The sequence below is a fragment of the Cryptomeria japonica genome, chromosome 10 (assembly GCF_030272615.1).
Source record: "Cryptomeria japonica chromosome 10, Sugi_1.0, whole genome shotgun sequence".
Classification (NCBI taxonomy): domain Eukaryota; kingdom Viridiplantae; phylum Streptophyta; class Pinopsida; order Cupressales; family Cupressaceae; genus Cryptomeria; species Cryptomeria japonica.
The window spans coordinates 539,736,908-539,758,113 of record NC_081414.1 but is presented as its reverse complement, the minus strand read 5'-3'; the positions used below and the strand labels follow the sequence as shown (position 1 = coordinate 539,758,113).

At 36.6% G+C, this 21,206-nt stretch overlaps 1 protein-coding gene across 4 annotated transcripts in view; it reads left to right on the top strand.

Annotated features, from left to right (window-relative positions):
* Positions 1 to 14,807, top strand: part of LOC131060780 (choline-phosphate cytidylyltransferase 2) — a 218,502-nt gene extending 203,695 nt beyond the window's left edge. For all 4 annotated transcript variants that reach the window (XM_057994172.2, XM_057994170.2, XM_057994174.1 and 1 more), the window contains one exon: positions 14,473 to 14,807. In XM_057994172.2, the coding sequence (XP_057850155.1) occupies positions 14,473 to 14,538 (66 nt within the window). In that variant the 3' untranslated portion in view covers positions 14,539 to 14,807. The remainder of the gene's footprint in view (positions 1 to 14,472) is intronic.
* Positions 14,808 to 21,206: the final 6,399 nt, after the last annotated feature.

The window sequence follows — 21,206 nt, the reverse complement described above, 5'->3', positions numbered from 1 at the left end:
CTCCATCCTGTGACTAACTTTCGTGTTATGCATATCTCAGATATGTTTGCGGGATGGCGGGAGCCACCAACTACTTTCTCTTCGTTAGCCCGCATGATCATTCTCAAACCCCTTTTCCTCGGGCGAGCTAGTGGGATGCACTATTTTCAATTTGTCTTGCCCCACAAGAGTTCCATCCTCTAGTTATTAGCATTGCGGGATAGTGGCGAACGTATCTCCTTCACTTATGTTATCTTCAAGTCTTTTTTACTTATGCGGGCTAGTAGGATGTATTAGACATCCTGCTTCTTGATGCCCTGCAGACTCCTTTTCATCTATGCTTCCCAACTGCAGGATAGCGAGGACATCCTTTACTTTGTTCTTACTTACCTCGCATGACTTTTCATCCTCAACATTATACAGTGTGGGATGGCGGGAGACATCTCTTGCTTCTCCTTGTGTTGCCCCGCATGACCATCGCTTCTCACGTTTTGACGACGCAGGATAGAAGGGAGCCTCTATCCTTCCATCTATTTCTTATCCCGCAGGACCAATTTGGTTTGGTTATCAGTGATGTGGGATGGCAGGGAGCATCATGCTTCACTGTTTTGTTATTGCACGAGATATTTTTGTTGCAGTCCATCTTGCTGCAGGATACAGGGAGCGACCTCTTACCTTTATCCTTGTTAATCCACACGGTTATATCACCCTGGCCTTCTATGGTGTGGGGTAGCGGGATACACCATTTGCCTCCGACTTTTTTATCCCGCAAGGTCTCTTTCCTTCACTCAAATACATCGTGGTATCCCACATGCATACATCATCATCTTGATGGACCAATGCACAACTGCTAGCTAGATGACAAAGCGCACGATAAGGAGGGCCCACTCGACACAAACTGCTTGTTGCCAAGACATGGCGACCACTACACAGAAGACGAATTATGTCGGTATAAAAATGAAGCTCGATGAAGCAAGAAAATGGTTTTGCCGAATCGCCATCTTACATTGGAAAGCATTGTCGCTGAGACAGAAGCCTTGTCTCATCGAAAAATTGTCATCGAAGGGATTTTTTTCCTCTACAACCTACATCGTTTGTCTAGCATAATACGACGTGTTATGCACAACTGTATAACCTACAAGTTATGCGCTTCTCCTGTCTTCGTGTTATGCACACCTGCTACTTGCTTCTCTGTAACCTCTTGTCATCTTTGTTACTCTTATTGACACCAATGAAAACATTGCCAACAAGACATCTGGGGTTGTTCAAAAAAAGTGAGTCCCTCACTTTGTTGGGGTCAGAAGGAAAACCAAGACGGTCTACCTCTGCATGAGAAATCCATGATGAATTTTCAACTAGTCTGCCCTTCCACTTCACAAGATACTCTTTGTATTGATTGCTTCGGGTGCTTCGCCCAATCCTACTATCCAAAATGTCTTCAATCTGGTTCGGTTCCCTCTGGGACATCTACTTCTCCAAGTCTCCCATACTGTCCTCACTGAATTTTGCCTCATGGTACTGATGTAGATCCACAATGTTGAGTATAGGTGAAATACCCAAACTATCTGGTAACTCCACTTCATATGGATTTCCGGAACTGAATTTCTTCAAGATCTTACAAGGTCCAAACTTCCTCATCTTCAACTTGTTATAGGTTATAGCTGGAAATCTCTCTTTTCTCAGGTACACCATCACTTCATCGCCAACTTTAAATTCCTTATGTCACCTCTTCTCATATGCTTTCTCCTTATACTTGTTGTTCATGTCTTCCAAATGTTGTTTAACTTGAGTATGCACTCTCTTCATATGCTGTGCAAATTCTTCTCCTTCCACACTCCTTTTATCTTGAGTACCGATATCTCTCAATTCTGATATGCCTCTATGGTGTGCTTCGATAACAATCTCGAAAGGCGTTCTTTCGGTATTCGTGTTCACTGAATTATTGGAGGCAAATTCTACTTGTGCAAGAATCAAATCCCAATTTCCGATTTTCTCTCCCATTAAGCATCTCAACAAATTTCCCAAACTCCTATTCACTACCTTTGTCTGTGCATCAGTCTATGGGTGAAAAGTAGAACTAAATTTCAAGTCTTCTTTCATCTTCTTCCAAAGTGTTCTCCAAAAATATCCAACAACTTAGTATCTTTGTCTGAAACTATGCTCTTATGTAATCCATGTAATCTCACCACGTCCTTGAAAAATAGGTAGCAACATGTACTATATTTGTTGTCTTCTTATAAGGTATGAAATGTGCCTTCTTTGAGAATCTATCCATCACCACAAATATAGAATCATTTCCAATATTTTGAGAATTTCTTTAATTTTTCTAAAATATTTTCTTCTTTTTCCAAAACTTGCTAGTTCTTTCAATAGTTGGGGTTCTCTTTCTAAAAACATGAGTTGTTGTAATGATCAATTTTTTTCTCTTGTATAATTATTTCTTGAAATCATGTTTTTCTCTTGTTAGGAAATATTTTGTTTATTATCTTCGTCTTTTTCAATCTCATCTTTTTGTATTTTTCCTTTTTGGTGCCAATTCCTCTAATTATTATTACAACTTTATTTTTTCCACAGTTTATTCTATCTTGCTTTCTTAGATCTTTTTTCTCTACATATTCTTTATCTCATTCGTCTTTTGTTAGTTGTAGTTGGTTTCTTTGATTTTCCTCTTTTGTCTTAATTTTAACTACAAGAATTGTCTATGGAGGTAGCCATATAAGATCTAGAGACCAAATGGAAAGCACATCAACTAGAGAGATAAAATACGACAATAATAAACTGTATTCATATCAATGATGCAAAGAACTAGACTTTTATTACATAGGAGATCCCTTGGTTATATATCCAAGGTGAGAACATAGGAGTGCATAAGATTATGATAAGTGTCATAATCTTATGAGATGAGACAAAAAGTGTAAAGCTATCATCTCACTAAAAGTGAAAAAGTGATAGTATGATAACACCAAAAAGGTGTATCACCCACCAAACGTAGAAAAGTGCAACTACGGAAGATGGATGTGATAAAGTAATAACATGATAAGTCCACCTAAGGTGGAAAAGTGCGGCCACGAACGGTGGATGTGATAAAATAATAACATGATAAGTGCACCTAAAGTGGAAATGTTCCAAGTACTCTTATGCAATCCCCTAAGTAAGCGTAAGTGACATGTAATTAGGACCTAGGTGAGAAATAACCAAGGTAAAATACCTTAATTACACTAACACCCCCCCTTAAGTGCAACTTAGGGAGATGTGCAAAAAAGATAATAGTGCAAGATGGGTCCTGACTACTAGGCCATGATAGGTACCCATGAACAAATGCAATGCAATCTCACACAAATGGAGAAAGGGAGAAAACCTAATAGGAAAAAACTCCCCTGCAAAAGAGATATGAAAACACAAAAGAACTCTTAAAGAAGAATGAGAAGGACAAAACCCCACATGAGGACAAAGTCCCCCCATAAGAGAGAAGAAGACAGACCAAGTAGACCCCCTTCCATGTAGAATGTGCACCAATGGTAGATGCTCCAAGCTAGATGTAGAAGCTAGTCCAAAATTTTCGAACAATGTTCCTCCCCTTAAGAAGAAACAAAATCAAAGGTGTATGAATGATGTCTCCCCAATCCTGAAAGGTAGATGTAGGAAGAAAACCAAAATGTATGGAGTCTCTAAAAGCTTCTCAAGTGTCCCCATGTTGATGCTGAAGGTTTCCCCTTCCAAATCAGGTGCACTAGGCCACACTGCTGAAAAAGATAATACAAGATCTAGTGAAGATGTATGTAGAACATGATCCAAAGACTCAAGTGACTCCTCTAAAGATAAAGAGACCTCCAAATGTTGTACATAAGTATCCACAATCACATCAAACCCGAAAGAATATTTATGTAGAGAATGAACAAGAGGGTTAGAGTGCTCCCTCACAACAATTAAAGAAGGATCATCTCCATCAAAGAAAAGATGAATATCATCAATGATCTCACTAAAATTTGCAATGTAGGACTCCACAAAAAAACCTGCAATGTTTGTCAAGTAATCATCCCCAAGAACTATAGTTGGAAGACAATGTATATCCTACTACATTGAATCACAAGAAGCCAAAATTGTAGCATCATTAGGAGCAACAGTAGATGCGATATCAATAGGAGGAGATAAAATGCAAGGCTCAAGAACTGCATCACATGTGAGAACAACCAAGTTCAAGTAACTAGATTACTCCTCAATATCATAATCCACACAAGAAGTGTGTTCATCATCCAAAGAATCAAAGTCACTGATGGGAACAAAGTCTGAAAAGGAGTACAATCGAGATGCATGATCCAACACCCTAGTAGCAATGATAGCTTTACTCTCCAAGTCTCTAATGATAACTGAACCAGGAGTGAACTCCACAGTCTTCCTTGCTACACTATGAGTGATTTGATAGATGGAAAGAAGATTGTTTGTCAAGTGAGGTACACACACCACATCATTGAAGGTGCCATCCCCAATATGAATAGATCCCTTACCAATTGCATTCATATATGTATGATTTCCCATCAAAATAGGTGGCATGTTGCAAGGCTCAAATGAAGAGAACATACATTGAAAATATGTCATATGATGAGAAGCTCTCAAATCTAGAAGCCATCTCCTTGAATCATGACTTGTAGTAGCACAAAGAGGTTGTCCTTTACTTGTCCCAAAAGTGTGACCCTTTCCGGCCCTTATCAAATTCTTTTTCTTTGGAAGAAGAAGAAGCAGCTAAAGTAGACACTTTAGAAGGAAAACCGATTCTATTCTTCTCAAGAAGATGCTTCAATTCATCAATATCCTTCTTGTGACAATGGTGTTCATCATGTCCTAACTTCTTGCAATATGCACAAGTAAGTTATCTTTCTTAGATGATTATCCCTTAGGAGAGGATGTAGAATTTTTTTGTCGAGGAGAGGAAGATTGTACTCTATCTTATTGTGGCTTTGGCTTTGATTGCTTCTACTTCTTGTTGGAACCTTTCTCAAGATTAGCCACCAAAGCATGTGACTTGGATGACTTGAGAATACTCATTGTGTTAAACTTTGCTTGTTCAAGCATCAACATTTCAGTGAATGAATCAAAGGATGATGTAGTATAGACACTCCCCATTGTCAACCGATGAGTGTAGAAACTAGAAAAAAAATATGCAGATTCGAAAGGAAGATTACCCAACAAATTGAAGACCAACTATGCATCCTTCTTAATGCCACAATGCTTGAGTTGTTGTCTTAGCTCATTTGCCTTAGTGACATAGTCTTGGATTGTATCAAAATCCTTAGGATCCAAATTTAGGAGAACACTTTCAAGTGTGTATCATCTAATCTCATCAACTTGACCATACAATTGACTAAGTTTATCCCAAGCTTCTTTGATTGTCCTACACTTTTCAATATGAAAGATAAGATCAGGTGATATATACTTTCCCCAACACTCCAAGAGCCATAGAACTTTTAAGGAGCCAATCCATTTTCAAACTTGCATCTAATGGTTTTGAAATGGTTCCATCAACGTGGCGAGTTACTCATTTTCCCATGAGCTTACTCCATGCATTTATTTTCCATGTTGCATAATTATGTGGAGTTAAAAGTGGAAATTTAGGAGAACCCATAACATAAAATCAAAAGAGCACAAGAGAGAGAGAAGGCACAAGCACACAAGACACCTCCTAGTTCACTCAATCAAATAACCCCACAAAGAGAAATGATATGGCACTCTACTTGGTGCTATTACAATGACCACTTGCAAAACAAAGGTAAATTGGGCTTCTAATTTTTAGGGATTACAATTGCCACAATTAAGCAATATTAGACTCAAATCAATATGCAAAAGACCAAACTGTGATATATGAATTACATTTGCCAAAAATAAGCTAAATAAGGGCATGTGGTGAAAGTGAAATTTATGATCATAGTGACTACAAATTGATAGCGCCACTATAAATACAAAAAAAATTATGTGCTTTGAAAAAATGTTGCACATGAAAAGAAGTTCATATGAGCCTGAATGATGCCCCAAAAGTTCCAAAAATAGGGATTTCACAATTTTTTGAAAAAAACTATGTATGAAAATAAGAAAAATCCTTCACTATTGTGAAGAGCATGAAATTCTACCCCAAATTAAAAAAACTTTCTCAAAAAAAGGAGTTTGGATGATGGAGATATCAATTTTTGAAAATTGTCTGTGTAATTATGACGCCTTAATCGTTGTCACACATGCAAACTTCAAATTGCTCTAGATTTGGCCTCTGAATTCAGATTTGGATGAAACAAAATACAATTATGGCTTTCTCAAAACTCTTGAATCCAATGGTAGCCTCAAAATTGACTCATTAAGCTCCAATTTTGACCTAAAACAAAACTTTCCAATGGAATACCAATGGCACTCTAAAATCTCTAATACCATGTAAGAATTGGCTATAAAGGTAGCCACCCAAGATCTAGAGGCCAAAAGAAAAGCACAACAACAAGAGAGATAGAACATGACAAGAATAAATTGTATTCCTATTGATGATGCAAACAATTGAACTATTATTACATAGGAGATCCCTTGGTTATATAGCCAAAGTGAGAACATAGGAGTGCATAAGATTATGATAAATGTCTTAATCTTATGACATGAGACAAAAAGTGAAAATCTATCGTCCCACCAAAAGTGAAAAAGTGATAGTGCGAGAACACCACAAAAGGTGGAAAAGTGCAACCACGAAAGGTGGATGTGATAAAGTAATAAATGATAAGTCCACCTAAAGTGGAAATGCTCCAACTACTCCTATCCAATTCCCTAAGTAAGCTTAAGTGATGTGTAATTAGGACACAATATGCCTAAGTTACAACTAAAAAAAATTAGCTTGTTTAGGGCACAATTGGTAGTCGTAGGGTCCCAAGATGAGTGTATAGTCATCGACATGATGATGACATCGTTAATTCAAAGACTCAAATATGTTTCTATGGTCATAATATTCCCTCAGATATTTAAAAATTACCAACATGATTTTTTTGGTTGTTGAGGTTTTAAAGTCATCGGGTTTGTTGACAACAATCTAAGAAAAATGTTGGTTGGTAAGATCGCGCTAGTGGGTGCTGAGATATCATCATTAGTAACTTTGAAAATGTCATTAGTAGGATTGATAAACGTCATGGATCAAAATCAAAGTCATTGATGGATTATATCCCTACAACCCTGAATGGGGCGAGTAATAGTGGAGGAAACGGCCATTGTCGAAAACCCCAAAAAAGAACATATAAATGCCACTTTGATGTGATAGGTGATGGCAAAAAGGTAGGATCACCCAAGAACTTAAATCACTCGTCAAATTTTTTATTTTTACCACTATTCCTATGCCTGGGTTGTTGAATTTTGTACATGTAGACCTTATCATGATTGTATAGTTGTATGAATCTATATAGTAATACATATTTTTCCCTTGAGATCTATGTAGGTGCTAATTTTTTTTAATGTTTTTTTTTTCAATTTCTTTGGTTTGAACTTTTGAATAAGTAATATTATGGTTTTCAATCATTTTAAACACAAGGGTGATGCCCATTTCATTCTACTAGGATGAGATAATTTTTATCTCAAGGATGCATCTCTCAAAAAATGTAGAAAGAGTCACACATGGTGCTTTGTACCATATTGGAGTTGATAGTGAGCCTCACAACTCCCAAAAATCACTTGCAACCAAAACACCTATCACATAAAGAGAGAAAAATCCTTGGATTGTACTAGGCAACCTTGAGAAATGAATTTATCAAAAAAAACATCATGATTGAGCTATTACATTGAATGATTATGGATTGTATGATTACAATGATAAATATTGAATCCTAATAACAAGAAAAGGAAAAAAGCAACCCCAAATGAAACGCTGGGTGAGGATTAAATTAGATCATGACAAGTGTCCTCATCTTATGCTATGAGATATTACGTGATGCAATCAAGGTTGGAGGGTTTGGAATGGATTGTCCAATCTTGCAGTCGAAAAATTACATAGGAAGATAAGAAGAATTGAATGTGGATGATAACAAACTTTTATTGAAGAAAATGAAATGACTATATGCTTGCAAGCCCTCACATACTTCTTACATTCAACCCATTGGCCCCACATGCAAACATATTGGCCACCATGGGCTTATTATAGAAGAAAGAACAAATAAAAGTCTTCTGGACTAGCTTTTCCCTAATTAATACTCCCTAAATACACCGTAGCTACTGCTAATGATCTCCTATGCTTCTTGACGTGTTTAAATATTAGATCCAATTAGTTGGAAGTGGTCCACATTGACCTCCCCAATCCTATAATCAATGTAACGTGTGCATAGGCTTTGGATGCTAGAAGATGGTCTAAATCTAGGTGCGGATAGGTGTAGACCGATCTAGATGTTTCTCAGTCCCATATCCACTACATGGCATACTCCATTAGCTCACAAGGCATAAAAAGGATCCGTCTACTTCTGGCATTAGGTTTAGACTGAGATCTTTTGAGACACTCTTATGTCACAACCCCAAGTTTATTTGAAAAGTGCACCTCAAATGTTGCCAGGTGTGCCCCAAAATTTTTCAGTTCCTTATTTGAGACCCAAGTTGTGTACTCCATTACTTTGTTCTTCCATTTGGCTAGATATTCCTTGTATTCCTTATTTCGGGTACTGCATCTAGTTCGACTATCTAGCATTTGTTCAATCTATTCTAGTGGTGATTGTAGTTGCTACTGTTGTGGAAATTATTCTATGTTGTCCTCTTGTGCTCCATGAAATTGATGGAGATGTGGAATGTTGAAGATTGATGAAAGGTCTACACCCTCCCGTAACTCCAATTTGTAGGCATTTCAAAATCATACTTTCAGATGATTCTGCAAGGCCAAAACTTCATCATCAACTTGTTGTATTTGCATACTAGAAATCTCTCCTTCCAGAGATACACCATGACTCCATCTCCAACCTCAAATTCCTTTTGTCTTTGCTTGATGTCCACTCACTTCTTGTATTGGTTGTTCATGGTCTCCAAGTGTTTCTTGACCTCCTTGTGGATAGTCTTCATATGTTCTGCAAACTCCTCTACCTCTGCACTCTTCTTATCTAGTGGGTTGTTGTCTGGAGTTTAGTCACTCCTCTAGGGTACAATTCAGTAATGATCTCAAATGGTATTCGTTTGGTGCTCCAAATTATTGAATTATTGAATGCAAACTCTAGTTGTGGCAAGATCAAGTGCCAATTCCCAATTTTATTTCTTACCAAACATTTGAGCAAGTTTTTAAATCTTTTGTTTACTACCTTGGTCTTTCCACTGGTTTGTGGGTGAAATGTTGAGTTAAAATTTAGGTTTGTTTGCATCTCCTTCCAGAGTGTCCTCCAAAAGTATTTGGAAAACTTGGTATCTCAATTTAAAACAATGCTCTTCGATACTCGATGTAGCCTCACTTCTCAGAAGAATAAGTCGGGAATATGAGTAACACCGTGAGTCTTTTTATAGGGAATGAAGTTTGCCATCTTAGAGAATCGGTCTACCACCACAAATATGGAATCATGTCCCCTCTGAGTCCTCGGTAGTCCCAATACAAAGTCCATACTAATATCCTCCCATGGTATTTCCAGAATTGGAAGAGGTTGGTACAATCCGATATTCTGGCTGACTTGCTTAGCTACTTGGCAAGTCTTGCACTCTTGCCCATACTTCCAGACATCTTTGTAGATTTGAGGCCAAAAGAATCCTTCATTCACCAAAGTAACTATTTTGCCAAAATGTCCTGCCAACCCTCCAGAATGTTTCTCCTTGATCAATTTTTCCCTCATTGAGCTTCTAGGAATACATAGCTGATTTTCTTTGAACAACATGCCATCCTAGATGAAATATTCCAACCACTTGCTCCTATTCATCACCGTCGGTCCTTCACTTTCTTTCATGCTTTTGCAAAGTATAGATCATCTTTGTACAAGTGCTTCAACTCCTCAAATCCCATTATAGTCACTTTCATCTACATCATCAGGTTTTTTCATCTGCTGAATGCATTTGCAACACAATTTGACTTTCCACTTTGGTGTTTAAGGAAAAAAATGTAAATCTGCAAAATTATACCCACTGCATGTGTCTTTGATTCAATTTTCCTTGACTATTCAAGTATTGGAGTGCTTGGTGATTAGTGTACAATACAAATTCGTTTGGTAGCCAATAATGCCTTTATTTCTTCAGTGCTTGAATTATGGCATAGAACTCTTGATCATATACTGAATACTTCCTTCAGACATCATTCAACTTTTCTTTTTAATAGGAAATTGATCTCCCTTCCTAGCTTAGAATAGCTCATATTGCACTACCACTAGCATCACAATTCACTTGAAAGACCTTGTTGAAATCCGACAAGGTTAGCACCAATTGCTCCATTACTTTCTGCTAAAATAGTTCAAAACTTCTTTGTGCTCCAAATGTTTGCTTGAACTCCTTCCAATTTTCCCACATTGTCTTCATCATAGGTGCACAAATGGTACTAAAATTCCTAATGAACTTCTAGTCTTGCCAAGCCATGAAAAGATCTTACCTCCCCAACGTTTATTAGCATAGGCCATTTTGCAATTGCCCTCACTTTCTCTAAATCCATCTTCAACCCTTCGGTGGAGATGACAAACCACAAATAAACTTAGCTCCTTCATGGAACTACATTTCTTGATGTTGATCAACAACTTTTCTTCTCTCAACCACTAGAACACTCACCTAATATGTCGAATTTGTTCTTCCCTTGTCTTGCTAAAGATCATGATGTCATCCATATGAACAATGAGAAACTTATCTAAGAATTCCTTTAGTACTTCATTCATTAGTCGCATGAATGTGCTCGACACATTAGTGAGTCTAAAAGGCATGACCAACCACTCATATAGCCCCTCATTGGTCTTGAATGCAGTTTTCCATTGATCTCCCTCTTGGATTATGAACTAATGGTATTTTCTCTTGAGATCAATCTTGGTGAAGTATCTTGCACCACTCAAACAATCCATTATGTCATCCATCCTTGGCAAAGGAAACTGATACTTTATGGTGATCTTCTTGATGGCTCTTGAGTCAATACACATCCTCTATTCTCCATCTTTCTTTGATGCTAAGACAATGGGTACAACACATGGACTCAGGTTGTCTCGAATCAACCCTTTCTCCAACAACTCATGAACTTGTATACTTAACTCCGCATTCTTTGTCGGTGTCATCCAGTTGTGGTACCAAGTCCAAGTGATGGCTAATATTCCAAACTGATGGTAGTCTCTTCAGAATGTTCTCTAACACAATGTCTTGAAATTTCTCAAGCAACTTTGTAATCTCTTCTTGTGGTACCTCCACTCCTCTTGCATTGACATCTCCGACATCCCTACTATTGCATTTCCCCATAATGAGAGAAAAACAAGTGTTCTCGTGCTTTAGCCCATCCAGGAACTTCCTCCCATCCACTAAAGAGATCCTAGCTCCACCACGCGCCACCTTCTTATGTTCTTCCTCCAAGGCAATCAAGATATGCTTCTTGCCATCTTTAGTTATGATGTAAGTATTCCTCCTCCCATCATGTATGTCCCTCCTATCATATTGTCAAGGCCTCATCAACAATAGGCGACAAGCCTCCATCGACATGATATCACGCAACACTTGATCCTTATATGAGCCAATGTGAAAACTAACAGACACTATTCACTTACCAAAATTTTATGATTATCTTGTATCCATGCAATATGGTAAGCGTTGGGGTGTTTAATCCTCTTTAGGTTTAACTTTTGTACCATCTCCTCGAAGACCAAATTGTCTATGCTTCCATTGTCAATGATAACCTTACAAGACTTGTGTCTTGACTTGCACTTGGTAAGGAATAGACTTCTTTGTGTCACTTCATCTCTAGCTTCCCTCTGCAACATGACTCTCCTCATAACCAATGATTCACCCTTTTTAGGATGACCTTCAATTTTGAACGATTTATCTCTTCTTCCTCGGCATACGCATTTCTGGCCCTAGAATCTCTCAACATTTTGGCACTACTTTGACGGTACTCAAAGGCATGATGTCCAATCTCTTCGCACTTGAAACATGTTCTCGATCCTCGGTCAAATCTTCTTTTTGTCCTCTGGTATTCATTATCTTGGTGGTGGTCCTCTTTTTCCTTCCAGTTGTGATATGAACTATCTCTAGGTCTCCTCTCTTCTCTCTCGAAAGGGTTCTTTCCTCTAGTTCACTTCGTGTATGGTTTCCTCTCAATACGTTGTGTCCACCTCTCAGAATCCCTCTAGTTTTTGTTTCTTTAGCTCTCCTAGCTAGCATATCCTCAACCCTTAGTGCAAATTGATAGACTTCCTCCATGGCAGTCATCCAAACCAGACTCATTTCCTCCTAAATGTTGGTTCTAAGGCCATTGATGTATCACACTACCTTCTCTCTCTTGGCTTCACTGCGTCCATTCCTGATGATCATCTTGTGAAAGTCCTTGTTGTAAACCTTCACTGTCTTCTCTCTCTTCCACAAAATTTGAAGCTCCTTTAGTAATTCTAATTCATAGTCTATGGGTATAAATTGACTCTTCGATTTAATTAACATCCTATCCCATTTCATGATCCACTCCTCCGGTTTTTATCTAATTGGACTTCTTCCGCTAGATGGTGACATGTCCCTTCAGTTTGGTTTTGGAAAACCTCACTCACTCTAGATCTTCAATCTCCTCAAATTTGAAGTACTCCATCTCGTTTATCTAGTCAATCAACTCCTCTGAATCTAGGCTTCCAACATAACTTGGGATCTCGATCCTTGGCCTCTTTCCAATCCTAGAAATTGCCTTCATCATCTTCATCTAGTCTGACTCCTCTTCTTCCTGGCTATCCTCATCTTGTTCTTGCATCGCAGCTCTTCATCATCACTCTCTTCTTTTGGTCTCGAGTTTATGCCCTTCCTCCATGACATGCAATCGATTTTTTATGGCTCTCATCATGTCCATCATTTCTTCCACTCTTCCAGTAACATTTCCCATCACTAGCATCCTCCTTGGTGACATCTTTCCTTCCAATCTAGGTGTTCCTACCTCAATTTTGTGATTTGTCTTAGGGTTGCAATTGCCTCACTTTGGCCATCAATTGGCAACACTAGCAGCCTACCTCTAGTCAATGATCTGTCCACACCAAGGGTCTTCTGGAATTTCCCACCTTCTCACCTTCGAATATTACTCTGATACCACTTGATGCAATCAAGGTTAGAGGGCCCAAAATGGACTATCCAACCTTGCAATCGAAAACTTACACAGGAACACGACAAGAATTGAATGCAGATGATAACAAATACTTTTATTGAAGAAAATATAATGACTACATGCCCGCAGACCCTCACATACTCCTTACATTTGATCCATTGACCCCACATGTAGACATATGGGCCATCACGATCTTATTATAGAAGAAAGAATAGACATAATTCTTCTAGATCACTAGCATTTCCCTAACTACAACCTAGCTTTTGTTGATGATCTCCTACAACTCTTGATGTGTATAAATATTAGATCCAATCAGTTGGAAGTGGTTCTCATTGGTCTCCCCAGTCCTATAATTGGTCTAATGTGTGCATAGGCTCCAGATGCTAGATGAGGATCTGAATTTGGTTGTGGATAGCTGCAGACCTATCTAAATGTTGCTCGGTCCCATATCCACCACATGACATGGTCCATTAGCTCCGCAAGGCACATAAAGGGACCGCTTGCTTTTAGCATTAGGCTCGATCTGAGTTCTTTTGGGACGCTCCTACGTCATTATAAAATAAATATAGAAAATTACTTCTATGTTTAGCTCAAGTGTAATACAATAAAAAAGAGACCTAATTAATTGATGATTAATTAAGTAATTAGGTGATTACCCATTTTAGTCTAACAATGAAATTATATAAACTTATGTGTAACAATTGCAATTAAATCACTTCTATGTTTAGCTTAAGTATAATAAAATAAAAAAGAGATTTAATTAATTGATGATTAATTAAATAATTAAGTGATTAACCATTTTTGTCTAACAATGGATATGTAACAAATGCAATTACATGTTTTTTTTTAAACTTTCATATTATATGTTATATGTTATGATCATTGTATCATACATTTATGTATTCCTATGTGTCAATGTTATATAGTAACTTTCATGTGTTTAGTATGCATCTTAAATCCATTAAAGTGACTTCCATCTCAATGTCTACCTTTGCAGTAACCTTAATTTTGTAGATTCACGCCCCCCATTATTGGTTGATACATTGTTAGTGTTTCTTATATAATTAAGACATTTATTTATTTAAGTCCAAATGTTTGGTAGTTGTAAGTTTGTCTCACTACTTTCTAACACTTCTATCCACAAATGTTGCAGCTTTATAAGTAGTGTAGAGCTGAAGTTTGTTAGAAGTAAAGCATAACTACTATATAATATTTTTATTAATGATGATAAATGCTTATAATCTATTTTGTTGCACCTCGTTTAATAATTGGTGTAGGAAAATGCTATCAAAAGCCGAATTCAAAAAGGTTTGAACAAGGAAGAAGAAGATTTTGTAAAGTAAACAAGGACATAAAAAGGAAACAAGGACATAAAGTATTGGTTAGAAGATGTTGTATCAAGAAGAGGCTTTTTCTTTACTTCGACTTTATGGCTATATTTAATGTTCTTTACTTCGACTTTATGGTTATATTTAATGTATTCTAATCAAATAGAGGTGTTTACATAGATATAATGCTTCTATTTTAGGACTTAAGGTCTTTAAAAAGTGGCTACTTTTGTGATCTATGGTGTTGCTTTGATCTATATATATTGAATTTTTTATTGAGGCCATATCTAGTGACATCATTATTTTTCTAACTATTGAAAAATATATGTAAAATGTGTCGTAGAATATTCATAAGTAATGTCTTATTTTGGATTGTGATAACATTGATAATTATAGTCATGCATATTTGATTAGAAATCATGTCTTTTTAGCTATGTTGATTGATGTTTGTTGTAACTAAACACATAAGTAAAGTGGTGACAAATTTGTCTATTTAATAGGATTATAATCTATATTAGCATGTATTGATTCTTGGAGTGTGGGTTAAAATTTCTTTGTAGGCCCAATTTTTTGTACATTGCGTAACATATCAATTTTTTGTCATTGTGGTTTACATTGGTGATCATAGTTTTAACACTAGCATTAATTATCTATGCATACTTAGAAGAAAAAATTGGGAGATCTTTGGAAACCCATACATCTATCTCTTCTTAGATGATTTTTATGGATTGCCCCATTCTTTGTTGATGTAGATAAAATACCATTTAATGATGATACTCTCAAGAATCTTGAATATCTTGGAAGTCTTGTATGTTTTGATGACAAAGATTTGTCTTGTTTCTCCTCCTATCAAGATCACATCTCCATCTTTGATTTCTCCTAATGAGATTAGTATTGCTACAACCTAGCCTCTTTTGAGTCAATATAGTAGGGAATTCATCTATTTTTAGATGTAGCTTCTTGTTATTCCTATTTATTGGTCATTTCATCATTGTTTGTTATAATTCCTCTCTCGTTTGCAGTTTGGCAATGTGGATATCTTGTTATCAAGCGATCATATTATTGGAGATTAGTTGTTCATGTGTGTCTAAATTTTGAGTGCCTAACTTGTGATATGCTATAGTGTGCTTTGTGTGTTTTATGGCTTAGAATGTGTTAGACTATCAATTGTTGCAGTGATTACCTTACTTTGGATGGATGTAATCTTATGTTTATTGCCTATGAGAACTTAATGCACATCCAGATGATGATGTTCATGAGAATAATGTGATGTGGCATTTTGACTAATTTTATGTGAAACCTATAATGTTGTTGTATTAGTTAAATGGGGATTAATCGTGATTTTGGCATTAGATTGCATGTTGGGACAAGTTAATGTTGTGATTTTGAATTATTGTATTTTGAGATATTAGTGCTAACATTTAAATGAAATGTAAACCTGATTAGTTATTAGAATGTAATGAGTTATATTTTATGATATTTTATTACAGTCGAGATATTATTTGCTTATTGTTGAAGTTGATTATACATGTTAAGTTTAGTGATTTATTATATTCAAGATGATATGATTATATTATGTTGTATTGATGATGTTTATAATGCTGACCTCGATTAGGGAATATTTATATGCACTTCAGCTATGATATATATGCATAGGCACTTGTGACAATTGTTGAGTGGTTGCAAGTACTAGGTATCAACTCCACTTGACTCCAAAGGTCTGAGCTTACCCTTTCCCAACAGTGATTAACAGGAGATAGCAAACTAATCAAATACCCCTTAACCTTACCCATGATACCTTTTTAAAGGCAATTTCCATGTGTTTATTAGTCTAAGCCCTAGCTATTGCAATTGGTAATGTTCAAAAACCCCAATTGTCTTGTTTGGTTGGCATGTAAATTTTGTTTTTATCATTGATTTTAATATATAAATGAATTTAGATGGTTTTAGCTATGAATTTGATATTTAAATTTCAAAAGTGTCTTATGTGTATTCATAGTGAAGGAAATTGCATAATTTGATTATTGGGGTTTTTTAAAAATTTACAATTGTGATTCTATTTTAATTATTTTACTATTTTTAAGTAGTGTGAATAATAATTCAGTTTTATATTGGAAACGAGAGTCTTTTTTGACATATAGCTATTTTCACAATTTTGCTGTCCTAAAACCCTCATATCTTTCAACTTTGATTTGGTCACTCTGGGAGATCTATTGTGAAGATTTTTGTGGGTAGGAGCTCAATGGATTTTTTTTTATGGTTTTCCTTGTTGTCGAAAGGATTCGTGCTATGATTTGGTTTGTAAAAAGATCTTCATCTTTGTTTTTTTTCTCAATATTGAGGTATGCGATTGATTTCTCCCTTGTTTTACAATTTGATTGCTTCAAATTGGATGCACTTGATTGATATTATGATTTCACATGCTCTTCTAGTTCAAACCAAACTATTTTTATTGATTCTACTATTTGAATTCAACAAATTTGGAAAACCTCGTCTCAATTATGTTGTCCAAATTTCAATTGAATGACCCAAATAGGAAATTGGTTGTGGATTTATATTGTTGGGTGCATGAGTTTCAAAAGGGTATATTTGGAGTTTTGTTCCTTGCAAGTTGATTTTGGAGTGTTCTTGAAGGTCCATTTGTGGTGGTTTTGTCTTATACGTTGTTATGGACACTTTTATGATATAATGAAAAAGTATTATTTTATTTTAATGTGATATTCTTGTGTCATAATGGATAATATGAATTTCATTTTGGGATTGATTTGGACCTGTTTAAATGTGGATATGGCCAATTTATGGACACATGATATACTGAAAACATGAAATTTTTTACTTTTAATGTGATATTCTTATGTGTCGTAATGGATAATATGAATGACATTTCATTTTCGGATCGATTTGGATCTGTTTATCTTGTCTCATTAAATGTTATGTTGTCTAAATTTCATTTGAATGACCCAAATAGGAAATTGGATGTGGTTTTTGTTGGAATCAATGAATGTTGAGAGGGGGGGTGAATCAGTGTTCCGGTATTTATGAATTAATTTGATTCTTAATCAACTGGGTGCACAAATAAGAAACTAAAATGCAACTGAAATGCAGAAACACAAAGCAATCAAGCACATAACCATAACACCAATATTTTTACGTGGAAACTCGGAAAGGAAAAAACCACAATGGGATTTGAACCCACAATATTATTCCACTGTGGCCGATAGCAAAACAAAATTACAAAAAAGGGAATGCACTTGCATTCAAGCACACCGCCTAGAGCTCACTGCTCAATTATAAAAACAGGGCTACAACCCCGGACGAAGGCTCACTGCCTTATAGGTTGTTAGGAAATGATTACAATGAGTAATGAATTGGAAAAATACATCTAACTATGCCAAGTATCAGTTCCAGTTAGGCACAAAGTGATATGTTGCATTGATCTGCTAAACTGCTTTGTTCTACTCTTCTCTACTTACTGGATCAACACAACTCAAGGTGTGCACATGAAAGTGCACTCAATTGCTCCAAAATAATCACACACAACATATCCACACCAAAATGCATTAACCCAATAGATCTTATATCTCCACACTAGCAAATTTGATCTCCTACAAGTCGGCTTCACAAAATATCAAAATATGAAGCATGTAGCTTCAAGTCGGCTCAAATATTCACTAAACCATATTTGGGATCCAAGACACGCGATCACACGCTTCCCATAAGTCGGTCCAATTACCTCGAACTTGCCAATAACCATCGGAATCAATTCAAGGAATTCGGTCCACACGTAACACCACAAAAAATGAGGATAACCCTATTTTACTGCACAACCGAATACCAGACCTACTAACATGCCAAAGAATCATCACTAGAGGATAATATTGCATGATAATCTTCTTCTTGTACCCAATCAACTTAACTCAAGTCACTGGAACCAAAAGCACACCACCGGCAATAAGAAATGCTTACCAAGACTAACACAGAGTATTACTAATAGACTTGCACCAAAAATTCATACCAGATGTCCCAAATTCTGTACCCGATAAGATCAATAGGCTGAGTTGCCATCAATGACAACTCCTAAGAAATATCCTGCATCAAACATCACCAATCTTCACTGGAATAGCATCAAAGGCCAACAATCTCCCCCTTTGGCATTGATGGTAAAACTGTGAAAAATGATAAGTGTTCTAAAAGTTGCAAGCAATCCGACAAACTGAAATTTGTAGACTCAATTGGCTTCAATTGACTCCCCCTAAGAATAAGCATCATTTTTCACTACCCTCTCTAACTCTCTCCCCCTTTGACATCAATGGAAAAGGGTAAGAATTTGCCAAAACTTATGTACAAAAGAATGCAATAATTTACATGAATTTGAAAATGTCTACATATGTAACCTTCAAGGATTGCAGGTAACCATTCCATCCTCTCAAAAAAAAATCTAATGCATTAATCAGAGCACTGAACATATATGCATGCACTTCAACTCCTTTGAGATCAGATGACACCGATTTACCTAGTGCATCGATTGCATCTCCTTGAGCTCCGAGCAAGGTGTCCATCCGGGGAGTAATCAGACTTCTCATTTCTCCCACTTTGCTCATTATTTGCTCATTTTATTTATTCAATCCTTTTATTTTGTCAGTAAAATCCATGATTTGGGCTTCAAGAGAACTAGGAAAAACTAAATGAAGTGCAAATGAATGACCTATACTAGCTAGCTTCCCTTCTAAATCTCTTATTTTCTTATCAATGTCAGTTGTAAACTTAGGCAAAAATAGACATGATTTAAATATTTTACCGCCTTCACTTAATGCATCTTCTACACTCTTCACTGTTGTCGTCAAAACATTTCTATCAATTTCAATTACCTTCAAATAGGTTTGAAGCCTCATCTCATTGAATTTATTAAAAACCTTTGTGTCAGTCACTTTCTCTAATGAAACAAAATCAGATTCTACCTTACTCAACATATCCTTAAGCTTACTGGATGGTGAATCATTTGAAATTTTCTGAAGGTCTGATAAATTTTTTTCCAAAACTGCAGTAGCCAAGGATATCACCTCTTTCTCCTCAGATGCGTACTTGAGTAAGTCCTCATTGGCCTTGATCTGTGCAATAGTGGCCAACTTCAATGCTTGAAGAGGGGACAGAGTTCTTCGGTCTACCGGACCATGAGAAAGATCATCATCAACTACAATTTGTTTTCCCTTATCAGGAACAATAGCCTTGGTCATGGTTGCCGAAGTAATATTTGTTTGCTCTTCACCCTTTTCCTTCACTGAATCTTCAATCTTGTCTTTTTCACCCGCTTGGCCATCAACTTTGGTCTTTTCCACTTCTCCTAACTCCTCTGCTATCATCTCTGCAATAATTTCTATCTCAGGAGCATCCTGGGTAGCATCACCGAAGTTATCTGTTGCTTGATTTTCAACAGTGTCAGCTAGAGTTATTTGTTCAACTGGATCAATTTGTACAATTGGTTGATCTTGTGGAACTTCTATCTGTACAGGGATCTCCGGAGTAGAAGTATCTTTGCTTGAATGTTCTTATGGAACTTGATAGCCATTTTCTTTCAAAAAAAATCTCAAAATACCTTCAGTGTCATTCACTACCTCATCTACTCTTCCGATCATTATTTTATTCACTCTATGCTTGCTTTGGAATTTTTCCTTTGCAAGTCCCAAAATCTTAGGTTTTTCCTCTAGTTATTTTTGGACATATCTTTACTAATGTAAATTCTTTCAATCTTTCATTTTCTATGCTTGTGGTGTGTCCTTGGGCATACAGAATATCATACAAGCTCTTTGGGATAATAGATGACAACTCTATCAAAATTTTACTGAATTTGTCCATATATTCTACAATTGCTTCTTCTACATCCCGCTGATCCTTATCCTCAAATTTTCATAATATACAAAAACATTTTTCAAATTACCATCCTTCAAAATCTCATCAATCAACTGTTGCAAGGTTAATGGAGGCATAATTTCATATGGGTTTTCTATCTTACCAGATTTAAGTGCTTTATATATCTCAGACTTCTTCTTCTTGCCTGCTCTAACCTTTTCGGATGGCTCTGTTGGAGATTTAGTCTTCTTAGCAGGAGGAGCATCACCAGATGTAGGCTTCCAGACTACCCTTGCATAAGTAGCAGTCTTCTTCACTTCCCTCACCTCTTAATCCAACTATGTCTCTTCATCTACTACAGTATATTGTCTTGTAGACTTCTCCTTCTTCCTTTTCTCTGCTCCATTGGTAGATATTGTTGGTTTGGGCTTAGGTGGGGGTACCAGTTTCTGTACACCAGAGGTAGGTGCTGATTTTCTTGGCTTGGCTTGTGTCTGCTTGAGAGGAGCCGACTTATCTTGTGGCTTCACCACATCTTCCTCCTTAACAATTTTCTTCTCTCTGGCCTTCTGCATAGCTTCCCAGTTAATACCCATCTGCTATGCAAGTTCCTCTACCTCCGCTCTCACCTTTCTCTTCCTACCGGCACCAGTGAACTTCCTGTGCAAGTTTAAGTCCTTTTCCTTGAAAGTTCCAAATCTTTCTTCCTTTGGGTCTACCGGTTTTCTCAATCAATGTTGAGCACATGCTTCAAGTGTAATAGAATCAACTTCATACCCCATGGGCATGACCCAAACTATCCTCGGCTCAACCGCCTCCATATGTCATTGATCTTA